Source organism: Rattus norvegicus, chromosome 15 (assembly GCF_021556685.1).
Source record: "Rattus norvegicus strain SHRSP/BbbUtx chromosome 15, alternate assembly SHRSP_T2T, whole genome shotgun sequence".
Classification (NCBI taxonomy): domain Eukaryota; kingdom Metazoa; phylum Chordata; class Mammalia; order Rodentia; family Muridae; genus Rattus; species Rattus norvegicus.
Window position 1 is genome coordinate 13,312,993 of NC_141548.1, and position 26,779 is coordinate 13,339,771.

General features: G+C 43.0%; 1 protein-coding gene across 5 annotated transcripts in view; it reads left to right on the forward strand.

Annotated features, from left to right (window-relative positions):
• Positions 1 to 25,833, forward strand: part of Lrrc3b (leucine rich repeat containing 3B) — a 78,073-nt gene extending 52,240 nt beyond the window's left edge. For all 5 annotated transcript variants that reach the window (XM_087585524.1, XM_087585525.1, NM_001399495.1 and 2 more), the window contains 1 exon segment: positions 24,589 to 25,833. In XM_087585524.1, coding sequence (XP_087441650.1) covers positions 24,743 to 25,522 — 780 coding nt within the window. In that variant the 5' untranslated portion in view covers positions 24,589 to 24,742 and the 3' untranslated portion in view covers positions 25,523 to 25,833.
• The last annotated feature ends 946 nt before the right edge of the window (positions 25,834 to 26,779 follow it).

A 26,779-nucleotide genomic window follows, 5' to 3' on the forward strand; every position in this document is an offset into this window, starting at 1 on the left:
GGGTACCCATATGTGTGACTGCTGGGACTTCCCCTTACTTGTCTTCCAGACATTGGAGCAGGGTGGTGCAGAGTCCTTGGGTCTGGGAAATCTGTCAAAACCACTGTGGATCTGCAGGGAAGCCAGTGATGGGGACCTTCTGTCATTCATTGTCTGAGACCCAGAACAGATTTCTCTGTAATAAAAGGAAAGGGAATAAGTTACTTAGCACCTCCCATAGGGCGTTTGAAGTGGGACTCTCTATACCTTTCTTTGCTGTTATCCTTCCACTGTAGCCAACCACAAACTCCTTGTGCTTTCCTAAAAGTGGAGGTGACCTACAACCTTGGTGCCCTCTTTGGCTTTTGCCCAAAGAATTATTCCATCTACCCTTCAGAGACTTTCATACCACTCAACTCTCTGCCCCTACATACAACCTTGGACACTGATAGTAAAGTTCCTATCTGAAGTGCTTGTAACTCTCTGACAAGTTATTCTCTGACATCAAGGCAAATGTGTGCAGAGCTTCCTGAGGGCAGATACATGGTCTGCCAGACTACCGGCTCTATTGAAGACTGTGCTTGACATATAAGAGATCATAAAAAAAATATTTGCTGAAGGAGAGATTGAATGACTGAGAAGGCGAAGGCTCATAACTGAGTGGGGATCCCAGCACCATTGTGCCTGCTGACCACCACTTCCTTTCCCACGTCAACTACCCAAAGAGGCCTACCATGAGTGACTCCAGAAATCTGGGGGTGGGAGCCCGTGAGTCTGCATTTCTAAGACCCTCTGAGGGGCCAGGTGCCTGCGCTGCTGCCTAGCAGGGTGGGGAGGACAGGAGTTGTTAGTAAGCATGCCATCTGGGAGGTGTAAGTCCCAGCCTTCTGCTGCTTCTCCCCCTAGGACTCTGCTGCATCTTGTGGCCTCATCAATGAAAGGACAGTGAGTACTGTGCCTGATGAGTTTCAGGATGAGTCAGTCTACTCTGGGGCACACTTGCCTAGGGTTCCTATTAAGCTTAATTTGAAACTATGTTGTTAAGGTAACAATGGAGGGAGCTGTAAGAAATCAGTCAACTTCTAGGTAGCTGGGAAATACGGGATTTGCATATTTTGACTAAACTTATTTTAAAAAAAGAAATCTTATCCCAGGCTTTGTTTTACATCTCAAAAGATAGAAAGTTCGGGGGTTGGGGATTTGGCTCAGTGGCAGAGCGCTTGCCTAGGAAGCGCAAGGCCCTAGGTTCGGTCCCCAGCTCCGAAAAAAAGAACCAAAAAAAAAAAGATAGAAAGTTCTCTCCTGGACATTTTCCCCATGTATAACACACAATTACAACTTCCATGGGACTGTTTTTAACTATAGTGCTAAAAAAGGGGGGACTGGTGAGGTAGCTAAGTAGTTATATAGACACTTGTCATCAAGCTTAGTGACTTGAGTCTGAGCCCAGGGACCCACATAAGGGAGAAAAATGGCTTCTCCAAACTATTTTCTGACCTCCATATATGTGCCTTGGCAAGTGTGTGCACAGGTACACACGCACACACTAGTGTGTGCTGTGTGTGTATGTACGAACACAAGCACGTACACACACACGCATACACACAAGAGCTAAAAGGACATAGGAGCTTTTTATTCACATTATGTCTTAATGGAGTATAATATCAACCCACCCAGTTAAGACCATATGAATGGACACCTAAAGGACAGGACTAGGGTAAGATGGCATGTCACTGTCACTTAGCTACAGGCATACATCTCTGCAGAGTAGACAAATGAGATATTGTTCATCTGAGCAAACATCGGTGTCTCCATTCATCCAGCCAGCTCCATTCCTTGATATTTGGAGCCCACTATGTGTCAGGTGCTAAGAAGCATGGGTGCAGAATAAGCAGCACAGAGGCCAACCTGCACAGCAGTGACTAGATACTAGTAACTGTTCTCAGGAAGGTCTTTGATGATCGGTTTATGAATTAGCACCTTGTTACTTTACATGATTAGGGAACTTCTTAAGCATTTCAAAGCTCCAGAGATAAAAAAAACTCCCTGTGCTAAGTGGTGGTAAGTAACTGGTTTCTGTACCTTTGTCAGTACAAGAAAGTACCTTTTCTATATTTCATTTATAAAGAACAGCAGACTGAAAAAGACATGAAAGACCATGCAGTCTTGCTTATATTTCATAGATAATTTGCAAAATATTAGAGCCATTAGGTCATCTACCCAGAATCACAGCAATGAGCAGAGACTGTTAGGAGTGAACTTGGGAATCACTCTTTCAGTCCATGACCCCTTGTTGTCACCAGTATTTAGGAGTTAGTTGTTGAGTAATAGGCAACAGTTCTCTTGTGTAATGTGTAGTCACTGCTGTGTAGATTGGCCTCTGTGATGTTTATTCTGAATCCATGCATCCTAGCATCTGCCATATAGTGGGCTCCAAATACTAATGAGTGGAGTTGGATGAATGAATGGAGACACTGAAGTCTACTAAGGTGAACATTTTATCTTATGGAGACTTTCTCTGCACTGCAGAGATGTATGCCCATGGCTAAGTGACAGTGACATGCTCAGTCACTGTCTCAGGTGCCTCATTTCTACCTTAGTCACATGGTTTATCTTCCTGTCCTCGAGGTCTCCATTCATATAGTCTTGTCTCTACCCAACCTCCTACTCATTTGGACAACATCATTTTGGGGGCCATCATCTAAAATCCCTCATTTAAATAACAAAAGCAGCAAGACTGTCTGCCAGCTTATCTCCTATGCCAGGCACTTGAAAGAGAAATAAGCCCCAGCCCTAAGGATTCAGGACCCACATAGCAGGTCAGCATGCTCCTGACACAATCCAGCATGTGAATCAATAGTTTATCTTTCCACTCTAAGTTACAGTAAACAGTGGGCAGCTTCATGCCATTGTGTCTGGCTGTCTTCAGGAAAGAAGAGCTGCCCTGATGATCTGTCAATCCTAGCTGTTTTCTGTTCTCTTAGAGGGCAGTCTCCTTTGCAAGAGTATAAGAATTTCCAAGGAGCATGGACCCATTTTCTGGTCCACCTAGCCTGGAATCCACTGTCCTGAGTGCTCAACTTATGGCAAACAGAAAGTATGATGATTGTGAACCTCAAGGAAGGGACAACTACTGCCCTGTCTTCCATGTAAAATGGCTGAGAAACGGAGAGAAAGTAACTGGCTGGAAATTGCACTGGTGTTAAACAGCAGTTGCAGGCCCACAAGGTTAATTTTGTGTTTATAGAAGAAATGTCAAATATGATTGATAATTAAGCCTATTTTATTGGTTTTTCAAAACCGAGAGAGGGAAACATGAACCACTACTATTAACTGAAATTAATCCTCAGAAAATTTCACAAGGATATGAATCTCCTGGTTCCTGCCCCAGCCAACATTTCACTACTTTTGTGAACCCAAAGATAATAACTTTTGCTTATTTTTTTCAAGGCCCCCGGCATTAATTTCCTCATTGAAAATTTTCATTGAGGAAGAAAATATGAAATATAGAATTCAAGTCTTTCTGCTTGGGAGTCCTGCTAAGCTCTGTGTTTGAGCCACATGCGTCTATGTACCTAGGAAAGAGCCTTTACCTTAGCTTCACAAGTCCACTGCGAAAGAGTTCTGCTGGGTCTCCCTTGTATACAAACTGTGGCAAGGCAGAAACTGGGAATTCCTTGATGGACACTTGAAATGTGACTTCACAGCACACCCGTTTTCCCACCATGAAAAGGTGGGGGTAATAATAAAAACATTAAAGCCCGGTATTGCCTACCTCACAGTGAGGAATCTGTTTTGACATATTCTCAAACATAGATTTATGAGTATTGCAAAGAACCATCCTTGCCTAGGTGTGGCTTTCTTTCCTATTTTGTTCTAATGAAGCTCTAATGTCTGTCCAGTAGGAGAAGCACCACCAGCTGGCTGATGGACTTGTTATAGATAGAAGTGTTTATGAAATGAATGAAGATTCTTGAATGTTTAAATAAAGTGATTTGTTTAATAAATAAGGATAAGTGGTGTGGTTGCCAGATTAGTGGTTAACTAGATCCCTTCTATAGTATAGCCAAGAAAACTCTCACACTGCTTTAACCCAGTCCTTTGTCTTGCCCAACTTGATTAATTTGTGTTCCTTTTGTTTCACTGTTCCTAAGTTGGAAGCCCTTCTTTGAATAGCCAGTAGCTAATTACCACTACTCTGTCCTAGCAAATGCTCAAGTTCACTGGAGTCCTCATCCTATCCCATCCAGATCGCAGTGTCTCCTATGAAAAGGTCTCTGGTACTTCCCACCACGTCTTCTGGTTACTTGAAAAAAAATCACATTTCTATTTGCTTTGTTCTTCATGGGAAGAGCTATTAATTTCCATCCAGGAAGTCGTGCTATGGGCTAAAGCACAATTTTCTAGCCAACAGCTCTTGGGAAGACAGTCACCACCTAGATAAACAGGAACAGATATTCAAAGACGGTTATCCTTCACCATGAATAGCACTGCTGATGTAAGTGCCACTGTCTTCAGAGCCTCACTTGTCGATGCCGTACCCCAGAGAAGAGTCCCTTCCTTGCTATTCATTGAACGTCACACTGCTTCGGTGTGAGAGCACTGGCTTCCCTCTATCTTTGTTAGCCTTCCAGTGTATTTACACAAAACAACACAAGAACTGAGATATCAGTTCCCATACCTATCTACACAAGAAAGTGTGGCCTAGGAGACTGACAGGCAGAAGCAATTCCAGCTTTGTTTATTTAGATCTGTAGCCCTGACAGCATCATTTGAAGATTGTTGTTGTTGTTGTTGTTGTCTTTTTCTCTTTGTCTAAGGCAGTTCTCCTTGTAGCTCAAGTTGTCCTAGACCTTATGATTCTACAGGTACCACTTCTTCAGGCTTTAAGGACTTTTGTCTTCTAGACATAATTAGGACATGTTGTGACTTCTAGGATACTATTTCAGAAGGGGAGACAGGAGAAGTCATAGCAGAAAGGCAAAACTAGGAAAGTGTGTAAAGTTTGCTTTGTTTTGTTTTCTCTTGAGCGATGTGTCTCTCTCTGGGAAATGGCCTACATCCTAACTTCAAATAGTCAAGTGAAAGGACATGACTGTGTGGTGGACATGGCTCACTTCAAGGTGGCATTTCAACAGCATGGCTTCTGATCTGTTGAACACTCTGTGATGAGGGCTTTCCAGATACCGATGAACCTTGCATCTTGCAACTGCACTCTGATGGGCCACACCCGTCAGTCAACTCTAAGCCCCTTTGTGGTCTTTGAAACTGTGTGTGGGATCTTAGGGAATGCACATGCAATCTAGTCACCAAGACTCCTAAACACACATGGAGATTTTCAGTGTTTTTGTCCAACATGGAGTAGGAGAATCCTGGATGTGTAAACTTACAGTGTTTAAGGATGACTGGCATTCCTATAAAGAAGTGAATCTAAAGACTCCAATCCTGAAATCCTTCCTACTAAAAAAACGGCCACCCCAGCACCCTGTCCAGCCCACTGCCATCTGTCTTTTCAGGTCCAAGATAACAGCCTACTCTGATTTCCACTCTGCGCTGTTCTTTTGCCTGCTGGGACAGAGCTGGGCTGTGGCATACCAACAGATTCTTTCAGGAATAAACCTCTGTTCTCACTTCAGTGCATTTTGTGTGGTGAATCTCGGTGTGAGGCAGAGTCTGACCCTTAGCCCACAGCTTATTTGTCTCAGTATTTTCCTGGGTCCTTCCAGCTGACTGCGCTGCCATGGATCCATCTCATTTCTGTTGGTGAATCAGCCAATTTAGATGATTTGCTCAAGTTATTCACTCATGACCATGGCTGGCTGAACAATTTCTTGGAAGCATCCCCTGTCTTGAAAACAAAGTTGAGAACATTTTAGGTCTGTCTGCAAAGACTTTTTAGCTAGTAAGAGTGCCCAGGCAGATTCTTGTGCCCAGCTGGTTCTCAGGAAATCAAGTCAGTTTTAATCTATGGGGCATTGAAGGACCACACAGCATTGGGAATCGGGCAGGTGGGAGGAGAGTGTCACACCCCTGACTGTTAATGCGATGCATGTCACCACCTCTGTCTCTTGTTGGCACTGTCTGGTCTACTGTTTCCATATCTGGCAGTCTTGGTGAAAAGTCCCTCTCTTGGCAATCTGTTTTATGGAGCTGTAATGGAATTACTAAATAAATGGTTTATTGTGAACAGAGATTTCCTTCACGAAACCTTGAAGGCTGAGGCCTTCAGTGCTGCACCATTAGAGGGCAGGAGACATCGTAGCTCTAGAATCCCTCACCTTTGTGCCGCTAGGACAGCAATTATCCTTTAACAATGATTTCTCAGATGACAGATATTGAAGCCACAGCATTCACTCTGGGAACTTCCAGGTTCAGAATGAGCTCCTTTCTCACGCTGCCTTCCCCTGGGGGTGGCTTTGGTTCTCTGTCCCCACTCCTGTGAGGATCCATTAAAAGCTCTAATTCACCTCTCTTGGCCTTGACTCTTCTTATTTCCTGCGGTGAGTACTACACCCACATTGCTTCCCAAGGTGATGTCTATCTCGGTAGCCTGTGACATAGACAAAGCCCGGCATGGCTTTGAGACTTTGTCCCTCTATTGGCAGGAGAAGGTTATAGGATTGTAACAGTGAAGGTAGATTTCACAGTGCAGAGGCAATAATGAGCTCCAAATTGCATTTCTCCAAAGAGAGAACTTCATCTGTCGTTCCTGTCATCTCCCAGCGTGGAGAGCTGCACTTCTTAGTAATACCCTGACTTAGGGAGTCTGGGGAAAGTCTATGTCAACTTGAGGAAGGGCTGACGTTCACACAGTTATGGTCAGAGCTCATTAGCCAGTGTTCACCTGATTATACCAAGAAGAGGAGAGAGAGAGAGAGAGAGAGAGAGAGAGAGAGAGAGAGAGAGAGAGAGAGAGAGAGATGGTTCTCCAATATCCTAGGAGAATCATACTGAATGGTGCTTTTGTCTCCTTAAAGGAGTATGGTGATGTTAGGACACTATCCACATGGGAAATGCTCTCAGGATCCTTCTCCTCAAGAGCTAGAACACAAACAGGGTGCATCAAGTCAAATGTACCCCTGTGCTGCATATACTATCTTAAGCTTGCTATACTTCAGCATATCAATTGATGGAAAATTTCTACAAACTAAATCAGAAAGGCATTGTGCTCACAAATCTTTATTTCTTTTAAATGTGAAATCTAAACAAGGTGCCATTCAGTGGGGTAGTATGTCAGATGTAGTGTGCTCAATGGGTCAAGTCAGCATCTCAGTGACAATGTCTTTCTCTGGTGGCAAACATTTTCTAAATGTGTATTACCAATAGCGACCTTACAAAAATACCATGTTCTTTGGCTTAGCGAAAATGAACAATTACCAGCTCACTGACAGAATGGAGTCTCCCAAAATCATACCTACCCATTACCTCTCCTTTCTCCAATACTCTGGCCTACTATTGGTTCCACTTTTTATGATTGATATAGCTGTTGCTTCTTAGTGATCTAACTTCTTAAGATAATGTTGGCTTTGCCTCTTTTATTACCAGAAGCTCAAAATGCTTACGCAGGCCCCTTCTCCATCACTCTTAGCCTTCTTCTGTCCTGAGTCCATCCCCTTCCTACATTGCATATCTCTTTTGTTGTGTAACAGTCTCTCTCTTTTTGTGGCAAATACAAACTTTATATATTATACTGTACTATACTGTACCATACCATACATACCCTACCCTACCATATCATACCACATTATAAATCTTAAACTAAGAAGAAACTCATGAGCTGGACACATTGCAGTATGGTATACAAATGAGCAGTTACCTGTTTAGATTATAAACCTTCTGATTATTTTCATGTAGGAAATATACTATACTGGGGAGTACCCTGAAGACTGACACGTGGTGTGGATAGGATTAGAGACAGAGAGACAGTGACTTTGATGTAGCCATATGACAGACCCAGCGCAATTCACAACAGCTCAAGATTTAAATTAGTCCACCGGGGCTGAGATGGCCTTATTCCCTTTGATTGCCATTCATTGACTGTGGCTGTTCCTGGAGGCTATCTCTGGGTCTGTCACAGAGACAAGCTTAGGAGAAGCCAACAAGACTGAACTATCTGTTTCCAGCCCATTCAGTGTTGTCAAACCCTCATTTCAGGGGTATCCATGAATGCAAGTGGTGTCCCACATTAGCCACCATAAAAGAGCAAGTAGGAGAATACTGACCATTCTACCTTTGTTCCACTCACCAAGCATGAAGAAAAGGAAGTGGTTTTGTCTTCCCCAGGTTGTCTCCCCAGCAACCCACACGCATCACTGACAGTACAGTGGTTTAAAATCTTCATCTTCCCTCATTTTCCAAACTTGTAATGATTTAACATGGCCTCCTTTCCTTCTGCCTTTGAGATCCTTGTTCTGGTCATTATAGACACTTCACTATCTTCTTGCTATTGTGATAACCAGGGCTCTCTTTTCATTTCCTTTTCCTCGAGTAATGACGAGATTGTGTGCATCCAAACGTGAGTTTGTTTAATAAAATTCCAGTGGCCGTTCTTTGTGCCATGCTGCTCAGAACATTACACCCCTTTCCCTCTTTGAAGAAGCTTTTGGGGAAGAGAGCTCCCTCTTTTTTCATCCTCCAGATCATTTCCATATAGCCCACTCAAGATTGCCTGGCAGCACAGGAGACGGATGGGAATAACACAGAGACTAGAAACCACAGCAGCACTGACTGCAGCCTCCTCCCTGTGTGGATTGGGAGCTGAGCAGCTCACAAGTGGCTGAATTGACTCATTTGAATCTGATCACTCTTCCTTTCCCGGGCCTTCCCTCTGGTACTCATGATAATGACTGGGGAAAATGGCCGGGGACCACCAAAGAGACAGATGGGAAAGGTTGAGGTAATCCACAATTGAAATAGTCAAGAAATTGGCCTTGACACTACCACCCCATGCAGCCTCATCTCATCCATCTCTGATTACTGAGCAGAGCAGCCACACAGGCAGACAGCCTCTCTGCGGCCTCTACAAAGATCCTTGGCAACTTCTTTCTTGCTTTGTTTCTGTAAAGAAATCTCATTGAGGCTTTCTCTGTAGCCATTTCACAAAGGACTCATTTGGGTGTTGCTGTCACCCCTATAAGGATGACTTGGATGTTCTAAAACTGGGAGACAAGATAGGGCAATGGGGGTAAATATGATCAACGTATGTTTTATGTTTGGAAGAAGCTTACTCTTATGCATATTTAAAATATGTTAATGAGCACTTAAATCATTGGAGATTAATAATAGTGAGTTGCATGTCCTAGTTAGCTTCAGCCACATATTTTACATAGCCTAGAGTCATGTGAGGGAGGCTCAGTTGGGGAAAGGTCTAGGTCAGAATTTGTTTTGATGATCACTAAAGAGGGTTCAGTCCAATGTGAGCAGTGCCATTCCTAGCCGCTGTTTCTGGGCCTTATATAAGAAAGCTAGCTGAGCATGATCAGAGTGAGTCAGAGCACAGCATTCATCCATGGCCCTGGCTTCCTGGTTCCTGCTTGGAGTTCCTGCCCTGACTTCTCTTAATGATGGATTGTGACTTGGCAGTGCAAGTCAAATAAGCCTTTCCCTTTTCTAAAGTGCTTTTGGTCTTGATGTTTGTCATAGTAGTAGAATGAGTCAAAGACAATGAATGATCAAAATTATGCCCACATCTTCCAACCATCATAACATCTCCCCTTTCTGGCCAGCCAAGAAAGATCCACTGGGGAAGGGAGCAGGCACACATTTTAAATAGAAGACCACAGAAAAATAATGCTGCTTCTTTGTGCTGAGGAAAAGCTCATCCTTGCAATGAATAACTTGCCAGCACCAGCAGAAGGCAATGGCTGTCCCCAGCTCACCCCCATAATCACTGTCTAGAATATGCTTCCCAGCTCCTGTGTGCTCCTGGCAATGGAGCTGCAAGCGTGGCTTCGAGCTGCCACTCATGCTTCTCTGTTGTGAACTGATTCTTCTGCTTGGCAAGTATCAGCTCTGCATGTGACCAGAGCCCCAGTTTTCCTGTCACAGGCAAGTGCCAGATATTTTAGTTTGCAGGGAGATGCTGACCCGAGGGGACCCAGTAGCTGGACACGGGACCCTATAGATGAACCCGCTCCACATGCCCAGGGGCCATGATGAATTCTTTCTCTCCAATCACAACGAAAGAGGAAACAATTCCTTTATAGGCCCATCTCTCCTTGCCTTTCACTCCCTGTGAGTAGTTTGCCTTCATATTTCAAGTGTGTATTCCTGAAACTTGTAGGTAAGGCCCTAGGCAAGGGTTGGGAACAGTGTGTGTGGATCCCAGAATCAGCCCTGACATAATGAACAATGCTCACACTGATATCACCTGGCTTCCAGATGAACAGGGCAATCTTGAGTGACTTCTGATCTGGCCAGATGTCCACTTTAACAAACTTCATTGCCCAGTGACTGGGTCTTCTGTTTCTATTTTTTAATCTAAATTTATAAGGAGCCACTCTCAATTAGTGACTCTCTGTTCTTCCTTTCACTTGTTTCCCTGTGGACTGCACACAGCTCGGAGGAGGCAAAAGTCAGCCTTGAGTAACATCGAAGACCCCAGCTCTTTCCATGAACATGTGAGTTTCAGGAGATGTTCTGCCCCGTTTTCAACAACTCCATCCTTCACTGAGCAGCTCGACTTGAGCATGTGCTGTGCCATCAGCCCCCCAGCAGTCCTGGGGATACCCACAGCTGTGCTATTCAGATGGTCTGCTATCTGGACCATGCGTGGATGTCTTGCTCTAAACTCCAAAACTCCCATCTGTGACTTTGGAAATTGTTGTGTTCAAAACAGTGGAAGGGAAAGAGGCACTCAGTGGGCTGTGCTCCTCAGCCCTGTGTTTGTAAGGAGGGAATCTGGGAGACCATGCCAGGTGCATCCTTCTGTCTCTCACAAGCTGTGACTCAGGGTAAAAATACGATACCCATCCAAACCCATGTGCCGTCTGATTGTATATAAAATTGGCTTTGTAAGGAACTGTTGGCATTTTGCATTCTTTTTTTTTTTTTTTTGGTTCTTTTTTTTCGGAGCTGGGGACCGAACCCAGGGCCTTGCGCTTCCTAGGCAAGCGCTCTACCACTGAGCTAAATCCCCAGCCCCTGGCATTTTGCATTCTTATGGTGACTGAACCTTCGTGAGCCCATCAACAGGTGAGGCAATGGCAAGGCAAAGAAGCCTGTTCTGGAGGAGCAGAGAGGCCAGAGGAAGGGAGCTGGCCATTCCAGAACAAGATGCTGTAAATCCCCATCTGGCCAGATATCTGCCTTCATGGACTAGATCCCACCTCCTCCATTTCCTTGTGGACTAGGCCCTCTGTTTTTGTTTTGAAGATAATTGCATGAGGGATGGCTCTCCGTAGCTCTCTGTCCTTCCCTTCCTCTACTATTTCTGTGAGCCTACTACAAGCAATGACATTTTGAACAGGGTGTCAAAAGAACTGTTCAGTTAGGTCCGAAAAGAAGACAGGGAACATCTTTCTGCTTCTCGAAGACAATTAAAGGAACTCGGAAAGTATTATTTGGTGTGTTGTTGACAAAGTTCAGTCCCATGGTGGCTGTTAATTTTTCCGGGTACTTCCCAGAGGAGAATCCTACCAACTCAGGGCTGTGTGTTCCCCAGTACAGCTTTCAGGCACTGCACAGGACACAGAAGACAGTAATCTCCGATAACATTGCTTTGTTTGATTTGGGGGATTTCTCTCTAGTGAATGCCTGCTTTAGGTAGGAAGATAGGACAATATGTTTAACTGAGAAAATAAAGGTGTAGCATAGAGAGAAAAGAGAGTTCTAAACTACATCGAAGCCACTGACCTAAACACTGCCTGCTTCGTGGGCCCACTGCAATCATAGGTAAGCAGATGCTACTGTCTGGGACCTGTCCTTCAGGACCAAAAGCCCACGGGCAGCATCCTGGCTGTGTGAATGCCCTGTGTGAGGCTATTAGTCAGATGGTTTACATACTGGATTCTCTTAAAGGACAGGCAGCTTCTTTGAAGATAGAACCTATGAGGTCAGCTTTGACCTCCTATGATCCTGCATGCAATCGTGGAGAAGGTAGGGTTTTTAAGTGCACATTGTAGGTGCTTAACAAAATGAAAATGAATGTGAAATCAAAGTGTCATTACTGGGATGCTGGTGACAGTTCTGTGCTGGGTGCTTCTGCGGCAGATCTCAGGTTGTCAGTTTAATGTGATGAGCAGTGACTCTGGGAAGGACAACTGTCCAGCTAGCAGGGCTGCTTCGGGTATAAGATGGTCCTGGACTCTGCTGGTTTTCCTTTTTACTCACCACTCATGTAACTCGCCTCCATGCCAAGCCCTCACCCACTTCCCTGCCCCTCCCAAGATTTGTGAGTCCCTAGTTAGGAAGAGCAGGTGGCCTATGGATAAGCTGAGAAGTGGGCGTTCCCTACACATCCCCAATTAAGGTCAGGAACAGGTTTCCATCTCAGTATATCATTTTGGGTGATTCAGGAAGAATCCAAGTAAAGCCACAATTCTAGATAAGGTTTATGGAAAGGGAATGACCAAAGTCCAGTTAATTGGGAGAGCACTGCATGGATTTTCAGGGTAGTGGAGTCGAAGCTCTGGTTAGGGTCAGATGGGAATTCATACAAGACACATGGTAACAGAGTCTTGAATTAATAAATTGTTATTTATTGCACTTGTGTACCATAGGATCACTAAGACATGATGTTGAAGTTCCCACTGAATTTCTATAACCTTTGCTTTCTTTGACGTTTGTTTTCCGGGTGATTCTGGGAACTGGAGAGAAACATATGCTCTGTTTTTCAAGATCACACTGGAAGCAAAAGCAGCTCAACGACGGCACATAATTCAGAATTATTGTCTACAGACTAGAACCAGGTTCTGTTCAATGTATCATACCTAAATAATCTTGCTTTATCCTTATAAAAGGTCAAAGCAGTAAGGGCTTCTGAGGCTCTCTGTTCACACACAGGGGAACCAAGGTAAGTACAGTGAAGGATCTGGTGTTTAGACTCAGTCTGACTTCCAAATCCCTGCTCTTAGCTCCAGTCCCACACAAGGCGCATGTTTCCACTTCGCCCATTGTTCTAGGCATCAGGGAAACATGAGCAAACAGTATTTCAATTTGTTATTCAAGTCTGACCTTCAGATTGCATGAATATCTTTCATCTGTGTGTCAGGTTTTCGGGACTGCTCAGAGGTTACCATAACAACCCAGAATATCATCGACTGTGATGGTCAGCAAATAGCATTAAGTAATTTGTTTTCTAATGACAGTGGAACTAGCATGGAGCAATGACAGCCCTTGTGAATGAGCCCTCTGTCACACTTTGTTAAGGAGCTTAGTTGTTGATGTTAAACAACCATCAGTCAGGCATGGGGTAAGGACCAAATGTATTAAGCAATTTAATTGGTAGAATCACGTGCCTCTAATAGCTCCATAATAAAGTATCTGCAAGGTGCTCATCCTTGTTCACAGGTGTGGGTAGCTTGGTTCTCCCAGTCTCATTGGCTCACTCAGAGTAGTCGGTCAGCTTAAGATTAAATAATTGCCTTTGATCGACCAGGCTGCATTGCCTCATAAGTGTGAAACAGTTGAAATACCTCAGGGGGAACAGTTGGCTTCCATAATAGGTAACCTCCCATCATCCAGCAGGCCCCATGCAGTATGATAATGTGTGTCAGCTGGGTCCTCAGAAGAAAAATAACAGTACAACAGTCCTTTCAGGGGGACTCAAACCAGACCTGTTACCCTCTTGGTGCTGCCTACTGGTGTGGCCAAAGCAAGTCTAGCCATGTAGATACAAGACTCTACCTCTGGATAAGAAGAGACCTAATCCCATATTGCAAAGAAGCATGGTTATTACAGTAGGCAGATTATGCATTAGAAATGAGTGTTTCTTGACTCATTTCATTAACAGAAGTGAACTGTTAAATAGGACATCCTAAAATCACAAAACTATACAGGACTTTAAATCACTAATAACTGCTGTGGTTGGATAATAGAGTTAAGCATGAAGCCATTCTAACTCCAATGCTCCTTTTGACTTTAGCATATTTTGTCATCTGATTAGTTGGTTGAATAATGAACAATGCTGAATGCTGGCCAAGCACTCTGAACTATGTCCACAGCTCTATTTTTACCTTCGAATTTGAGAGTCTCTCAACTTTCTCAGGCTGGCCCATACTCATTCTATAACCTGAGGTGACCTTAAACTTGTGACCTTCCTACCTTAGCATCCAGGAGTAATTGAGATTGCAGGTCTGTAGTTGTTTGTACATAGGCCCAAGCCAAAACACTGTGGTCATTGCTTTGTTCTGTTTGAAGAGGGTTTGTAGCCCAGGGTCACGTAAAAATCAGAATGTAAGCAAGGAGGGCCTTGAACTCCTCTTCTGTCCAAATGTTAGGTTTTAAGTACACAATGAAAGTAGTGTACAAAGATGAGAAAGTAGCAAAGTTTAAAATTCAAATGACTCCGGAAGTTATGGGTCCTGTCTTCCTGTTGCTTTTGCTATGGTTTCCTTTTGTGTTGTTCTGTGTAACCTTTTGTAGCCTTTCGCTCTACAGTACCTCCAGTTTGTATCAGGGCGATTCTTTCATTTCAACTGGAGCCAGGCCATGAGTTTGTCCAACATGTATCCAATGTAAAAATGAGATACAAACTATTTCCTTTACGTATAAAAAAAATTTAAATTATCCAAAAAAGGAATTGATAGTTTTTGGTCACGACTACTATAATTTAAGACATAAAATCATGTTTACTGACCAAAAGCTTTTGGAAATATATTTCCCTTGAATTTAGTTCAATGTCCTGGGAACTATGACAGCACTAGAGGGGCACGCTATTGATGTTTTGGTTTATCCTTGGTATATTGGGTATACTAAAACATCTGAAGTGTAAAAGCATGTGACTAGCTAAACCCCTGGACACTGCTCCTTGCAAAGCTGAGCCTCATTTGTCTCCATCAGGTGCTTTCCAGCCCAAGTCAATGACTATTATCAATTTAATATGAAATAGATATGGGACAGGGTTAAGGAGGATAAAATGTTTTTAGAAGGTAACAACCATGAACACAGAGCTAAATCTGAATATATTTTAAGTTAGGGATTGGTAAAGACGACCTTCAAGCAATCTGCAAGCTGGTAAGACTTGGAGAGCTGAATTTATGGAGGTTATATTTTAAGTTTCCAATGCTCTCAGTGCTGTCAATGTATAAGCACATGCTGAGAGATAATAATTGTGAAGCAGAGAGAAGCCAAAGTGGATGATTCCCACTTAATTTCAGAAACTTAAGACATGCTCTATAATAATTATGGATATTAGTCAAAATATGAAAATATCTTTACCCTGTGCTCTGAACCTACAGCAGGAAAACTTTTTGGCTGAAAGCCAAAAGAGTCTTGGATTCTTTTATTTGTTTTTCCAGGGAATTAATTCATGGACAAGAAGAACTCTTGAAATCCTTTGGGGGCACTGTGATCATTAGATCATGTAGGTTGGTGACAAAATGTTCAGAAGAGTCATCCTTTTGCTTAGTATCTCAAGAGTTCACTTAGAAATGTGCTCTGGTTGGGATCTCTGTTGCTCTACTGAAATTGTGACTAATAGCAAGTTGGGAAGGGAAGGGTTTATTTGACTTACATGTCTTCCTCTTATGCCATCACTGAAGGATGTTAGGACAGGAACTCAAACATGTCAGGAACCTGGAGACAGGAGCTGAAGCAGAGGCCATGGAGAGGTCACTGCTTATTGTCTTGCTCATCATAACTTGATCAATCTACCTTCATATAGAATCCAGGACTATGACCCCAGTGCTGGCATCAAAATGGGCTGGACCCTCCCCCATCAATTACTAATTAAGAAAATGCCCCACAGCTGAACCTTATGAAGGCATTTTATTTTCAATTCAGGTTCACTCTTCTCGGATGACCGTACCTTTTATCAAGTAGACATAAGACCAGACAGCACAAGATGTGTTCTGTGATATAGGTTTTAAGAAGGAAAAAAGCTGTACTATAGCTAACTGGGACAGGGATAAAGGGGTCTCCTGCCACCGTAATGTCAGGGTGAACTATGGGAACTTGCAAGAGAAGTTGAGGTCGTATAGTCTGTTTTACCAGACTCTGTCAGTTGATTCATGGAGAGCTGGTTGGGCATTAAAATCCAGCACTTTTTATAAAACAGACTCTCGCTACTGGGAGTGACAAGGAAAGAGAAGCACAAAGCAAGTGCTTATGAGATCTCTCCTAGGGGCATCTAGAGTCAGGATCTGTCCTGGAGATACTTGAGGCTAGACTTCTGTCCTGAGAACATCTGGAGTCTAAATTCTTACCTGGGAACACCTTGGATTCTAGGTTTTATCTGGAGGCCATCAAGGATCCTTGGGGGACATCTAAGATCCAGATTCTGTCAGGGGAAATTAGGTTCCCAGTTCTTTCCTTCCTGACTTTTGTGGGCCAGGGTTTGACCTGGGGGATTCAGGGGTCTGAGTTCTTTGCTGAGAGTGTCTGTGATCCAAGGTCCCAGGTCCTATTTGTTGTCTGACTTCTCTCCTCAGAGCCGCCTTCTCTCCTCTTAGATCCCCATAACTTCTGCAACACACAGATGTTTGTGTTATGACAAACTGCATCTAGGTTGGTGTCTCCATTTTAGTGGAGTTAGATGAGAGGAAACAGGAATTTGATTGTGATTAGTAAAGTGTGTTACGGGGCTGTGCTTCACTAAGGCTAAAAAGCTGGACTTCAGATTCTGCGTCTGTCACTGAGTAGGCATCCCATGAACAGGCTGTAGCCATTGAAGCCTTAGTCTGTTCTCACCGGTGTCTCAGTTGCTCCATGAGTGTGTTGTAAGGAGGTTTGTGCCTTCCTGAGAAAATACAGTTTCTCTTTCTCCCCCAACAGCCCCTTAATCTCTATTTCTTTGACTATTCCCAGTGTCGGAATGAGTACTCCATTCAGGCCCATAGTTTCATGATTAGCCTAAGTAAGATTACTGTTTTAAGTAACAAACTTAATGTAAACCAAAGTACAAATTTATTCCAGAAGGTTAATCACAACATTGACTCTTATACTCAATTTCCCCCTACATTCCTTTGTTTCAGTCTAAAAGAGAAGGTGGTATTGTTTTCTCCTCTCTGTCCTGTCCACTTCCCTCTCATGTCCGGTGAGATATCAGCTTCCCTTGGAAATACAAATAGATGGGAAGACTCATCTTGAGCTGATGAGTCCCTCCTAAGACTCTTCCACCACACAGTCCCCATCTATGGTCCCATTATTTTAGGGCCATATTAATTCCAGATGTTCCTACATCTAAACTGAAGCATAGACACTCCTTGGTTAGCATTCAGCACTCTCCCTGATTTTCTTGTTGGTGATAATTTCACACTGGAAACTATATGACCTTTTTTGGTTCAGATGATAACTTTGCCTTCAGTGACCATATCCGACCCATAGTAACCAGTTTCTTATCCATGTTTACACACTGAATAGCAGCTGACTCAACCTTCAAATATCACGAGGATGGCCTCCAAACAACACATTGGCTGGCTCTGATTCTAGATGACTCTCTTCTACCCTACTCCAAGGGGCATGTAATAAACCCTTTTTGGAGAAGATGATAAAGTGCCTTTGGACCTTTTTTATTCTTAAAGTACATCAGAAGATATTAGACTACAGTAGCATATTCCAGTCAAGTAGCACCATATAGTAACTTAACTCCTTACTTGGGAATTCTACATCCATTTTACCAGAACCCCGGTCAGAACTTCACTTGTACCACCCTGTTGAATGCATCTCCAAACAGATGTGATAAACCTGAAGCATTAGCTATGTGTGATGAAATGAGAGCAGAACCAAAGTCCTTTCAACCATTTTCATACTAATGGGACTAATGTGAAAACGGACCAGACACTGAGTATCCACTGGGATCATGTACCCTAGTAATTGCAATAGGAAAGTAGCCATGACAGACAGCAGAATGTGATAATGAGTGGCTGTCAGGATTCTGCAGAAGAGTCTTCGGTCTCAGGGAGGATTTGTGCCTCTTGTGGAAGAATCAGTCCCAGCTGACATTACTGATGGTCTCTTGGCTGGTCCTCAGTCCACTTCTTCATTATTGGTTTTGAAATCAAGGAAGCAGCTCCACACTGTAGAGATCTTCCGCTGCGATAGTTTCTGGTAGCTTCTTCCTCTATAGCCAGGAACTGTTAGTTGAATATGAAGTGGTCTATGATTGTGAAACTCAGGTTTTGTCTGTGTTATGAGTGTAATGGCTGGTAATGGGAAAAGGAGACCATTAGGAGCAGAAAGGAATCATTACGGCTTCTTATTAATGGGATGGCCTGGACCGGGTCATTTTAGCCTGGCATGGTGAGAGTCAGAGCAAGGAAAATTTGGGCATGGGCCACTGAGGATGATGACCTTTGCTCTGTTTCAAAAATAGGTGGTCATGTGACCTAGGAAAAAACCATTGTGGAAACACAATTCACTGAAATGATGGAGGTCAGGTGCGGGCGAAGTCAACAGAAAGAACTAGTGATTTGTGCTAGATCTGGGAGGTTCTGGGGGGAAGCTAAAGACTGAAAATTACGATTTTACTTTCAGATTCTCCAGATGAGGCTCTCACTGAACCTTCCTGTGGTGTTATGTGGTTGTGAATGGGATGAAAGTAAAATTCATAGGAAAACTCATTGATGAAAATGATCTGCAAATATGATCCCAGTGATGCAAAATAAGGCTCTGAAGCAATCCACTCATCAACTATTTGTTTCTTATCCAGAAGTTAAATAGAGTACTAGGTATATTATCTATACTCTTTTCAAATTTGAAAATCCAATCGTATAGTATATGTGCTGCCGAAGCAAGCATAAAAATCCAGTCGTATCGATCATGGCTCTACAAATAAATAAAAAAACCTATATTTTGGAAATCTAGCCTTGAAAATACCCAGTTTATCACCTTTAGACTTGGAAAATGAAAGCCATGCAAACTAGAGTAAGTGAAGATTCTTTATTTGGAATTCGTTTTCATAGTCAGCAGCCAGCCACTAGGCCTGGCATTTGGCAGACACTCAAAGGCAAGTGTGCATGTGTGGAGACAATAAAGAATTGTATCTGAGCCTTCACTGGGGCCACTGGACTTGATGGAGGGCTGAGTGAACCTGGCCGTCCTCTGGACCTGGTGGGTCAGGTGCACATGTGGCTTTCTGTCCCTGGCCCTGAACAGCAGGCAGGCACAGAAATTAGCGACATTGTCCTTCTGGATGAAGTCCTTGCTGAACTGTCAAGCTCTCACAGCCAGGCCAGCTGCTGCAGGGTGTGGCCCACGCTTCTATTTTGCATGTTATTCATTTATGTTTCAATCTCGTATCCTGAAATGTGATCTGCCTTTGTTCCCTGGGCTGCCACAGCCCAGCCCTTGCCTAGGGAGAACAGTTGCTTCCTGAATAACCAAATTGGGTTAGTTTTCTAGCTATTATGTAGTATCCTTGTAGGATTATCTTTTTAGGGTTTATAATAGTAGTTTTATACCATAAGAGTTTCAGTCTATACAGAAGAAGTAGGCAATGTACAGTCTTTCCTTCTGGTAGCCTCTTGGCCCCATTATCTGCTTCAAGTTATTATCCCTTTTGGAAATTTCCTGTGCCTATGTAAGCATTGTTAATGTATACTTCATTTGCATATTAACCCCCTATACAAACATTGTACATATGTGTGATTCCACTGTAAGAAACTTCTTTACCAAGTTACTTTCGGGGGTGATCTTTTGCTATCATTACGTCAGCAACGATTGTCTCTAAATTTGTGATGCTGCTACTTGTAGAAAAAGGGTGTAGTGCTCTCTGCACTCAAGGGGCTGAGAACATGTTGCCCTTTTCTTGTATGTTGACATTAAATGTTTTTCCTATTTTTAAAAAAGGTCATAGTTGTTTCAACTTAAACTTATTTAACTGGCATTGATATCCTATGGTTTAAATGACATGGCATATCATTCATACACACAAATGTATATTCATATACATGAGTGTTACACATATATGTATTCATATATATAAGTGTTATATTTGCATGTATATATACATATAGTATATACTAATATGCCTATATAATATAGATACACATATATATGTATATATATACATGTTCTCGCACATAGAAATTATCAGTGTATATAATTATAGGACAGGGCTTGTCATTCAGCTGCTGAGTAAACTGTCTCTGTCAGCTAAGTAGACTTAGCTTCTATCATTCTGGAAAGAGTGTTTGATGGCCGTCACTGAACCCCAGCATTCACTTTGTAGCTCAGAAGTGTATGTGGCTAGGTAATGTGAACAAGGCATGAGTCTTGGGAAAAGTGATCCTCTTTCAGACAGTGGGTCACACCTACACACCACATTTGGAACTGTGGCTCCCTATTTGACATAACCAAGGGGAGAAGTGAATAAAGAGCACAGAGTCCAGTGAATTGGGGCCTGCAGAGGAGGAGTTTTGGGCTAGGAAAGGTGCTTTTGGCCTTCGCCTGTACCGTTAGTAAATTCAGGTCTATGTCATAGGGACAGCTGTTGGCTGATGGTGCTGGCTTTGTTATCTCTGTAACCCCAGCCCTTCTCTTAGGAACTTTAATTTTGATGGCAGTCTGGTACCCTGGTCTCCAGCACTGCAGCTTATTTTCCCTTTGGCTTTGTATGCAAAGCTGATTGAAAACAGACTAGGGGCAGGGGCATGTCTCTGTGCTCCTGTTAACCTTGTTCTTTATGGTGATAACCAATGAGAAAATGTCTTCCTCTTTCTTGGAGCATTGTCTGTTCACCAGTTGTTGTCCATTTGACCAGTAAATTAAGGGTATGCCATGCTGCCAATCACTTTGAACTAGTTAATCAGTTAGTTAACCCCTTGAGAAAATGATCTGACCTTGATTGTATGTTTGGGCTGCACTGACTTATCATGGTTATGGAAAAATCCAAGATCAAGATCTCAAAAGAATTTGTATATAGTGGAGGCCCATTTTTTGATTCAAAGATGGGATTCTGCCTGTGTCCTCCTGTAATGCAGAGACAAGCATTTCTCAAGTCATGCTTACGTGGGGGCTAATGCTGCACATGAGGAACCACTTTTCTACAGACATGTTTATGTTACCCTTGTATTAGCATTAGATTTCAACATGTGAGTCATCGGAGTCCATAAATTTTCAGGCTCTAGCAGCTCTCCACATCCTGAATCTCTCGCCACTATAACCTAGAAGGGGGTAATAAACCAAGTTACAGTAGCTGAGCCATTTAGTCAATCTCAAAAGGATTTATTCTTATTTCTAGCCAACAACTCTGAAAGAAAGTGGTGCTTTCTGTTAGTTTTCCTAGCAGATATTCCATCCATGGATAGCTCATTAGGAGACAAAGGATCCCATCTCAAGAAGGACCACAATCTTCTGCTGAAATCTCAATGTGGTTCAGAACTGTTTCTTATGTGTGACCATCAATATTGGAATGGCAATTCTAGAGAAACCATGACTGAGTCTAGAGGAGTCTATTGAGAAAAGATCCATTCTTCCATCTCCTTAGGTGCCTATCTATACTCACAGCATTTTCAAGTCTCCCACATTAGCATGTGGAACCAGTAGACATTTAATGAGCTGGTTTTTAAAGTTAAAAATCACTTTGCTTCTCTCACTGACAGTATTTATAGCTTCCCATGTGCCAGTCACTATATAGATGGTAGGCACACATCCAGGAAAGGTGACAGTAACTATAGCTGACAAGTACTGTGCTCTTACTGCTGATTACCTCATATAATTCTCAAATCAGCTTCATAATTAAGTGCTTTTGTAATATTGAATCAATGAAAAAAGTAATGATATTTAAAGAGATTGAATAATGCTAACAAAGACTAAAGCTGGACCACATGGTGCTCGTACACTATTTACTGTTATTTCCACATGAGACCGACACAAGCCCATATCCTCAAAAAACTTATACTCTGAACTAGGGAGCACATCTACTCAGAAAGCAATCAACATTTTTTAACTGGTTATTTCTTATTTACATTTCAAATGTTATTCCCTTTCCCGGTTTCCTGTCCATAAGCCCCAAAACCCTTCCCCCTCCCCTTCTATAATGTTGTTCCCCTCCCCATCCACCCCCCCTTACCACCCTGCCCCACAATCACCTACACTGGGGGTCCAACCTTGGCAGGACCAAGGGCTTCTCCTTCCACTGGTACCGAACAAGGCCATCCTCTGCTACATATGCAGTTGGAGCCATGGGTCAGTCCATGTATAGTCTTTGGGTAGTGCTTTAGTCCCTGGGAGCTCTGGTTGGTTGGCATTGTTGTTCTTATGGGGTTACAAGCCCCTTCAGCTCTTTCAATCCTTTGTCTAATTCCTCTAACGGGGGTCTCATTCTCAGTTCAGTGGTTTGCTGCTAGCATTCGCCTCTGTATTTGACATGCTCTGGTGAGAGCAATCAACTTAAAAAAAAAAAAACTCAAAGTATGAAAGTCCTGCAGAGTTGGCCACCCTTCAGTTAATCTGTATGTGAGACACTGGGTTGGTGGAAGTCACTTGATTGATGTGGACTTCCTCTAATTTCACCAAATACTCCCTTATCATTTCCTCTTCTGTCATCCTCAGTCTGTAATTCTGCCCCCTTCTGTTTTGTCCGCATGCCCCTCCCTTCCCTGTTCTTTTGGTCTTTCTCCCATACAGATAGTTAGTAGAGATGAACAAATGTCACGGTGTAGTTTCAAAGGTATAAATGGGAGGGAGGAAAGGACTCCTGACCACAAATGAAAACATGTATTGACAGAGGGCTTGGCCTTCCTTTATGATTTCCAGTGTTTGATGGATTCAAATAAAGCAGGGCCTTGTTCATTGCCCAGTGTGTCTACGTTCCTTCCTTCTTGCTTTTTGGCACTGCCGGCATGCGGGACTCCAAAAGCACATCCACACCATTCTGCTGTTGTTAATCAAATTTCCCAATGATTAACAACTCAGTTCATTATGTTTCCAGATCACATTAATCATCTTTTCTGGGAGTTTGGTAACATTTGGAGTCATTTCCCTATGAATTTATCCATCTGGGATCTTTATAAAAGATATGTTCACACAAAGTCATTTGTTGCTCACGAAGGAAGCTGAGAGTGGAGGTACTTAATGTTCCCTGAATCCAAAAAGGAAATTTCTGAAGTCAAGTGTGTCTTCTTCCCCATACAGGGAGCCCCCCAGTTGAGCTCCATGAGGTTTCCAACACAGAGCAAGACCCAGAGCATAGAGGTTCTGGTTGCAACACAGTAGTGGTGAGGTTCAAAGGCAGTGCTCCATGGTGCCTGCCTGCACTCTTAGAGCAGATGGGAGTGGAGAAAGCTGTGGGGGCCGTGGAAAGAGAGGTGAGATGGATGAGTCAGAGTAAAGGTCCTGGCAGAGTTCCTGGCTTTACTCCTATAAGCTATTTGACCTTAGACAAGTCCTGTAATCTCACTAAGAGCCATTCACCCCTTTGTAAACAATTATCATAGGTTAGTTCTACATACTGACTTTTATTCTGCTGTTGAGGAGACTCTATAATACTGCTAATGCTACTTACTTTTGCAATTCCCACACCTCTTTTCTAAACTAACAGAGAGAGAGAGAGAGAGAGAGAGAGAGAGAGAGAGAGAGAGAGAACATAGGAAATATGCAATACATATAAGAAAAAAATCAACTATTGGGAAATTTCCATAGCAGTTACTAACAATAAAATGTGTATATGTATATGTATGTGTGTTTATACACACGCAGTATATAATAGTATATATAAACACATATGTCACGTATGTGTGTATGCATCTGTGAATGAATAAATAGCCTATTGTAGATGTCCTAGAAGCCCGTTTTTCTTAATTATCTTCTTTTATATAAAAAGCCTTTCAGCCATGTGCCTTGTTTGAATTGGGCTGAAAGTGTGTTGTTGAGGAAACAGAATCCTTTGGGACACAGTGTGAGCATCCTCCTAGGCACAGTGTAATTTTAGGAACTTGGGAAGTAAGCCATTCCTGAGGCTTTTGTTGGTTTGCCTCCAGGAATATTGTGCACTAAAGGTAAGAGGCACTGCCCACTTCTTAAGTCGGATGTTTCTTGAGAGACAGTATTCTACATTGAGTATCTTCTGAAAGTCCATGACAAACATTTCTATCTGTGGCCATTAGCCTTGAAATATCAGTTCTTGTTCCTACCCATGTGCAGGACTGAATTGCATAATGCCTCTGGTACTATAGGAAGCATAAAAGACAATTAAATTTTATTGCCTTAGAAGGGTCCAGGAGAGGAGTAGAAGAGATGGTAAATAAAAGTTTGTTCTAATTCTGCCCTGGCTAAAAACAAGGTGAAGGGATGTGGAAATGTTGACCTCTGTTGAGTCCTCTCCCCAGCCTTGGGGCTTTCAGGAGGAGATTCCCATTACACAGGAAATCCCTAATGGCATGGATGGAAATTACCTGCCTACCTCACCTTCTTGCCTCTTCTTTAGGCATACACCTGAGGGCACTTTTTAATTGCCATGCACCTCCCCCTCGCTAAAGAGCTAATTGTATCTGCTTCCCTTTCCTTTAGGTTCCCAAGCAAGGACTGGAATAATGAAGGCTGTGTGCTAGCGGCATCCGTTTGAACCACCCAGGAAAGAAATCCAGAGTGTGGTCAGAGGCAGAACCCTTGCAACACTTGGAGTGAATGAGGAATGGACTCGTGATTATGCAGAGGTTCCAGGATGAATCTGGTCGACCTGTGGCTGTCCCGCTCCCTCTCCATGTGTCTCCTCCTCCAAAGCTTTGTCCTGATGATACTGTGTTTTCATTCTGCCAGTATGTGTCCCAAGGGCTGCCTTTGCTCTTCCTCTGGGGGGTTAAATGTCACCTGTAGCAATGCAAATCTCAAGGAAATACCCAGAGATCTCCCTCCTGAAACGGTTTTGCTGTATCTGGACTCCAATCAGATCACATCCATCCCCAATGAGATTTTTAAGGACCTCCATCAACTGAGAGTTCTCAACCTGTCCAAAAATGGCATCGAGTTTATTGATGAGCATGCATTCAAAGGAGTTGCAGAAACCCTGCAGACCCTAGACTTGTCTGACAACAGGATTCAAAGCGTGCACAAAAATGCCTTCAATAATCTGAAGGCCAGGGCTAGGATTGCCAACAACCCGTGGCATTGTGACTGTACTCTCCAGCAAGTTCTGAGGAGCATGGCATCCAATCATGAGACAGCACACAATGTCATTTGCAAGACTTCAGTGTTGGATGAGCATGCTGGGAGACCATTCCTCAATGCTGCCAATGATGCTGACCTTTGTAACCTCCCTAAAAAGACTACTGACTATGCCATGCTCGTCACCATGTTTGGCTGGTTCACCATGGTGATCTCTTATGTGGTGTACTACGTGAGGCAGAATCAGGAGGATGCCCGGAGACACCTGGAATACTTGAAATCCCTGCCAAGCAGGCAAAAGAAGGCGGATGAACCTGATGACATTAGCACTGTGGTATAGCAACCACGCTGGCTGGCACTGGGAAGGGAGCTTCTGCTTGTAGTAAAATAAGTGGTTCAGTTCTCCCTCCATTGTACACCATTAAAACTTTGTATTTCAGTTTCTTTGGAATCATGTCACTGTTGAACTTTTCACAAACAATACAAGTCTAATAATTTTAGTTTAGATGATGTCCCCCCATTAATTGTGACCCCCTGGTTCCTGAGTGACAAACTCTCTGAACATTAGTTAGACCCATCTCACTATTTAATAATGAAATTTATTTTTTTAATTTAAAACTGAATAAAAGCTTAACTTTGAACCATGGAAAACAGTGTGCCTTATTGGGTAAGACACAATGTGGTCAGTGCACTTGTTTTAAAGTGAAAGAGACAGTCCTGTGACTCTAAGACTATCACGTTGAACGGTATGTCATTAGGCCTTGTGGTGGGCTGGGGAACCAGAGCTGGGGAACCAGAGCTGAGGAACCAGAGCTGAATTATTGACCAGTTAAGCACCTGCTAGACTTTAGCTAGTCAAGATGCTTATACAGATATCTTCCTCAAAGATTTGGTGTGTAAGAATGTCTGCCGACAAGCATCTGCTTTTCAAAAGGTCTAGCGATAAAAAAGAAAATGTACTTCTACTCTGTGCTGGACACAATGGGAAAGTAAAAAATGCATGAATCGTCTCCTCCTGATTGCCTTTTGGTGGGCAAGAATGTGTGGTGAATTCAGAAATAGCTGTGCTAGGGAAGGAGCGAGCACAGGCTCTGTGGAATGTGTGATGATGGTGATACCACTAATGTCCCTAACCTTTTATCATCAAAGGAGAAAGTGCTGGCCTGTGCACATAAAGCAGAGGTCCAGCCACTGGCCAGGTGGAGAGCATTAGAGCTTGAATTTGAACCTGGTCTTTTCTGGGTAGAGGTCTTTCATTGATAGTCTTTCCAACGTGGTTTACAAATCTGCATTTACATGCTAAAAATGCCCAACAGGAGGTTGAATGATTTTTGTTACTATATACTCCTGCACATTTGCCACACAAGAGAGATATTATGTCCCAACAATGGGCAGAGATACCAGAAGTACATTTAACTTCTGGAGTGGGGAGTGATGACCTTGTTTGTTTGTTTGCTTGCTTGCTTGCTTGCTTGCTTGCTTGCTTTAGGATGAATGTGTCAAATAAGCATGAAGGATCAAAGCCAGTAGCACATAGGGACAAAGGTGGGGAACCATTCTCCGTGAAGGAATCTAGAGTGAGATACAAGTCCCAACC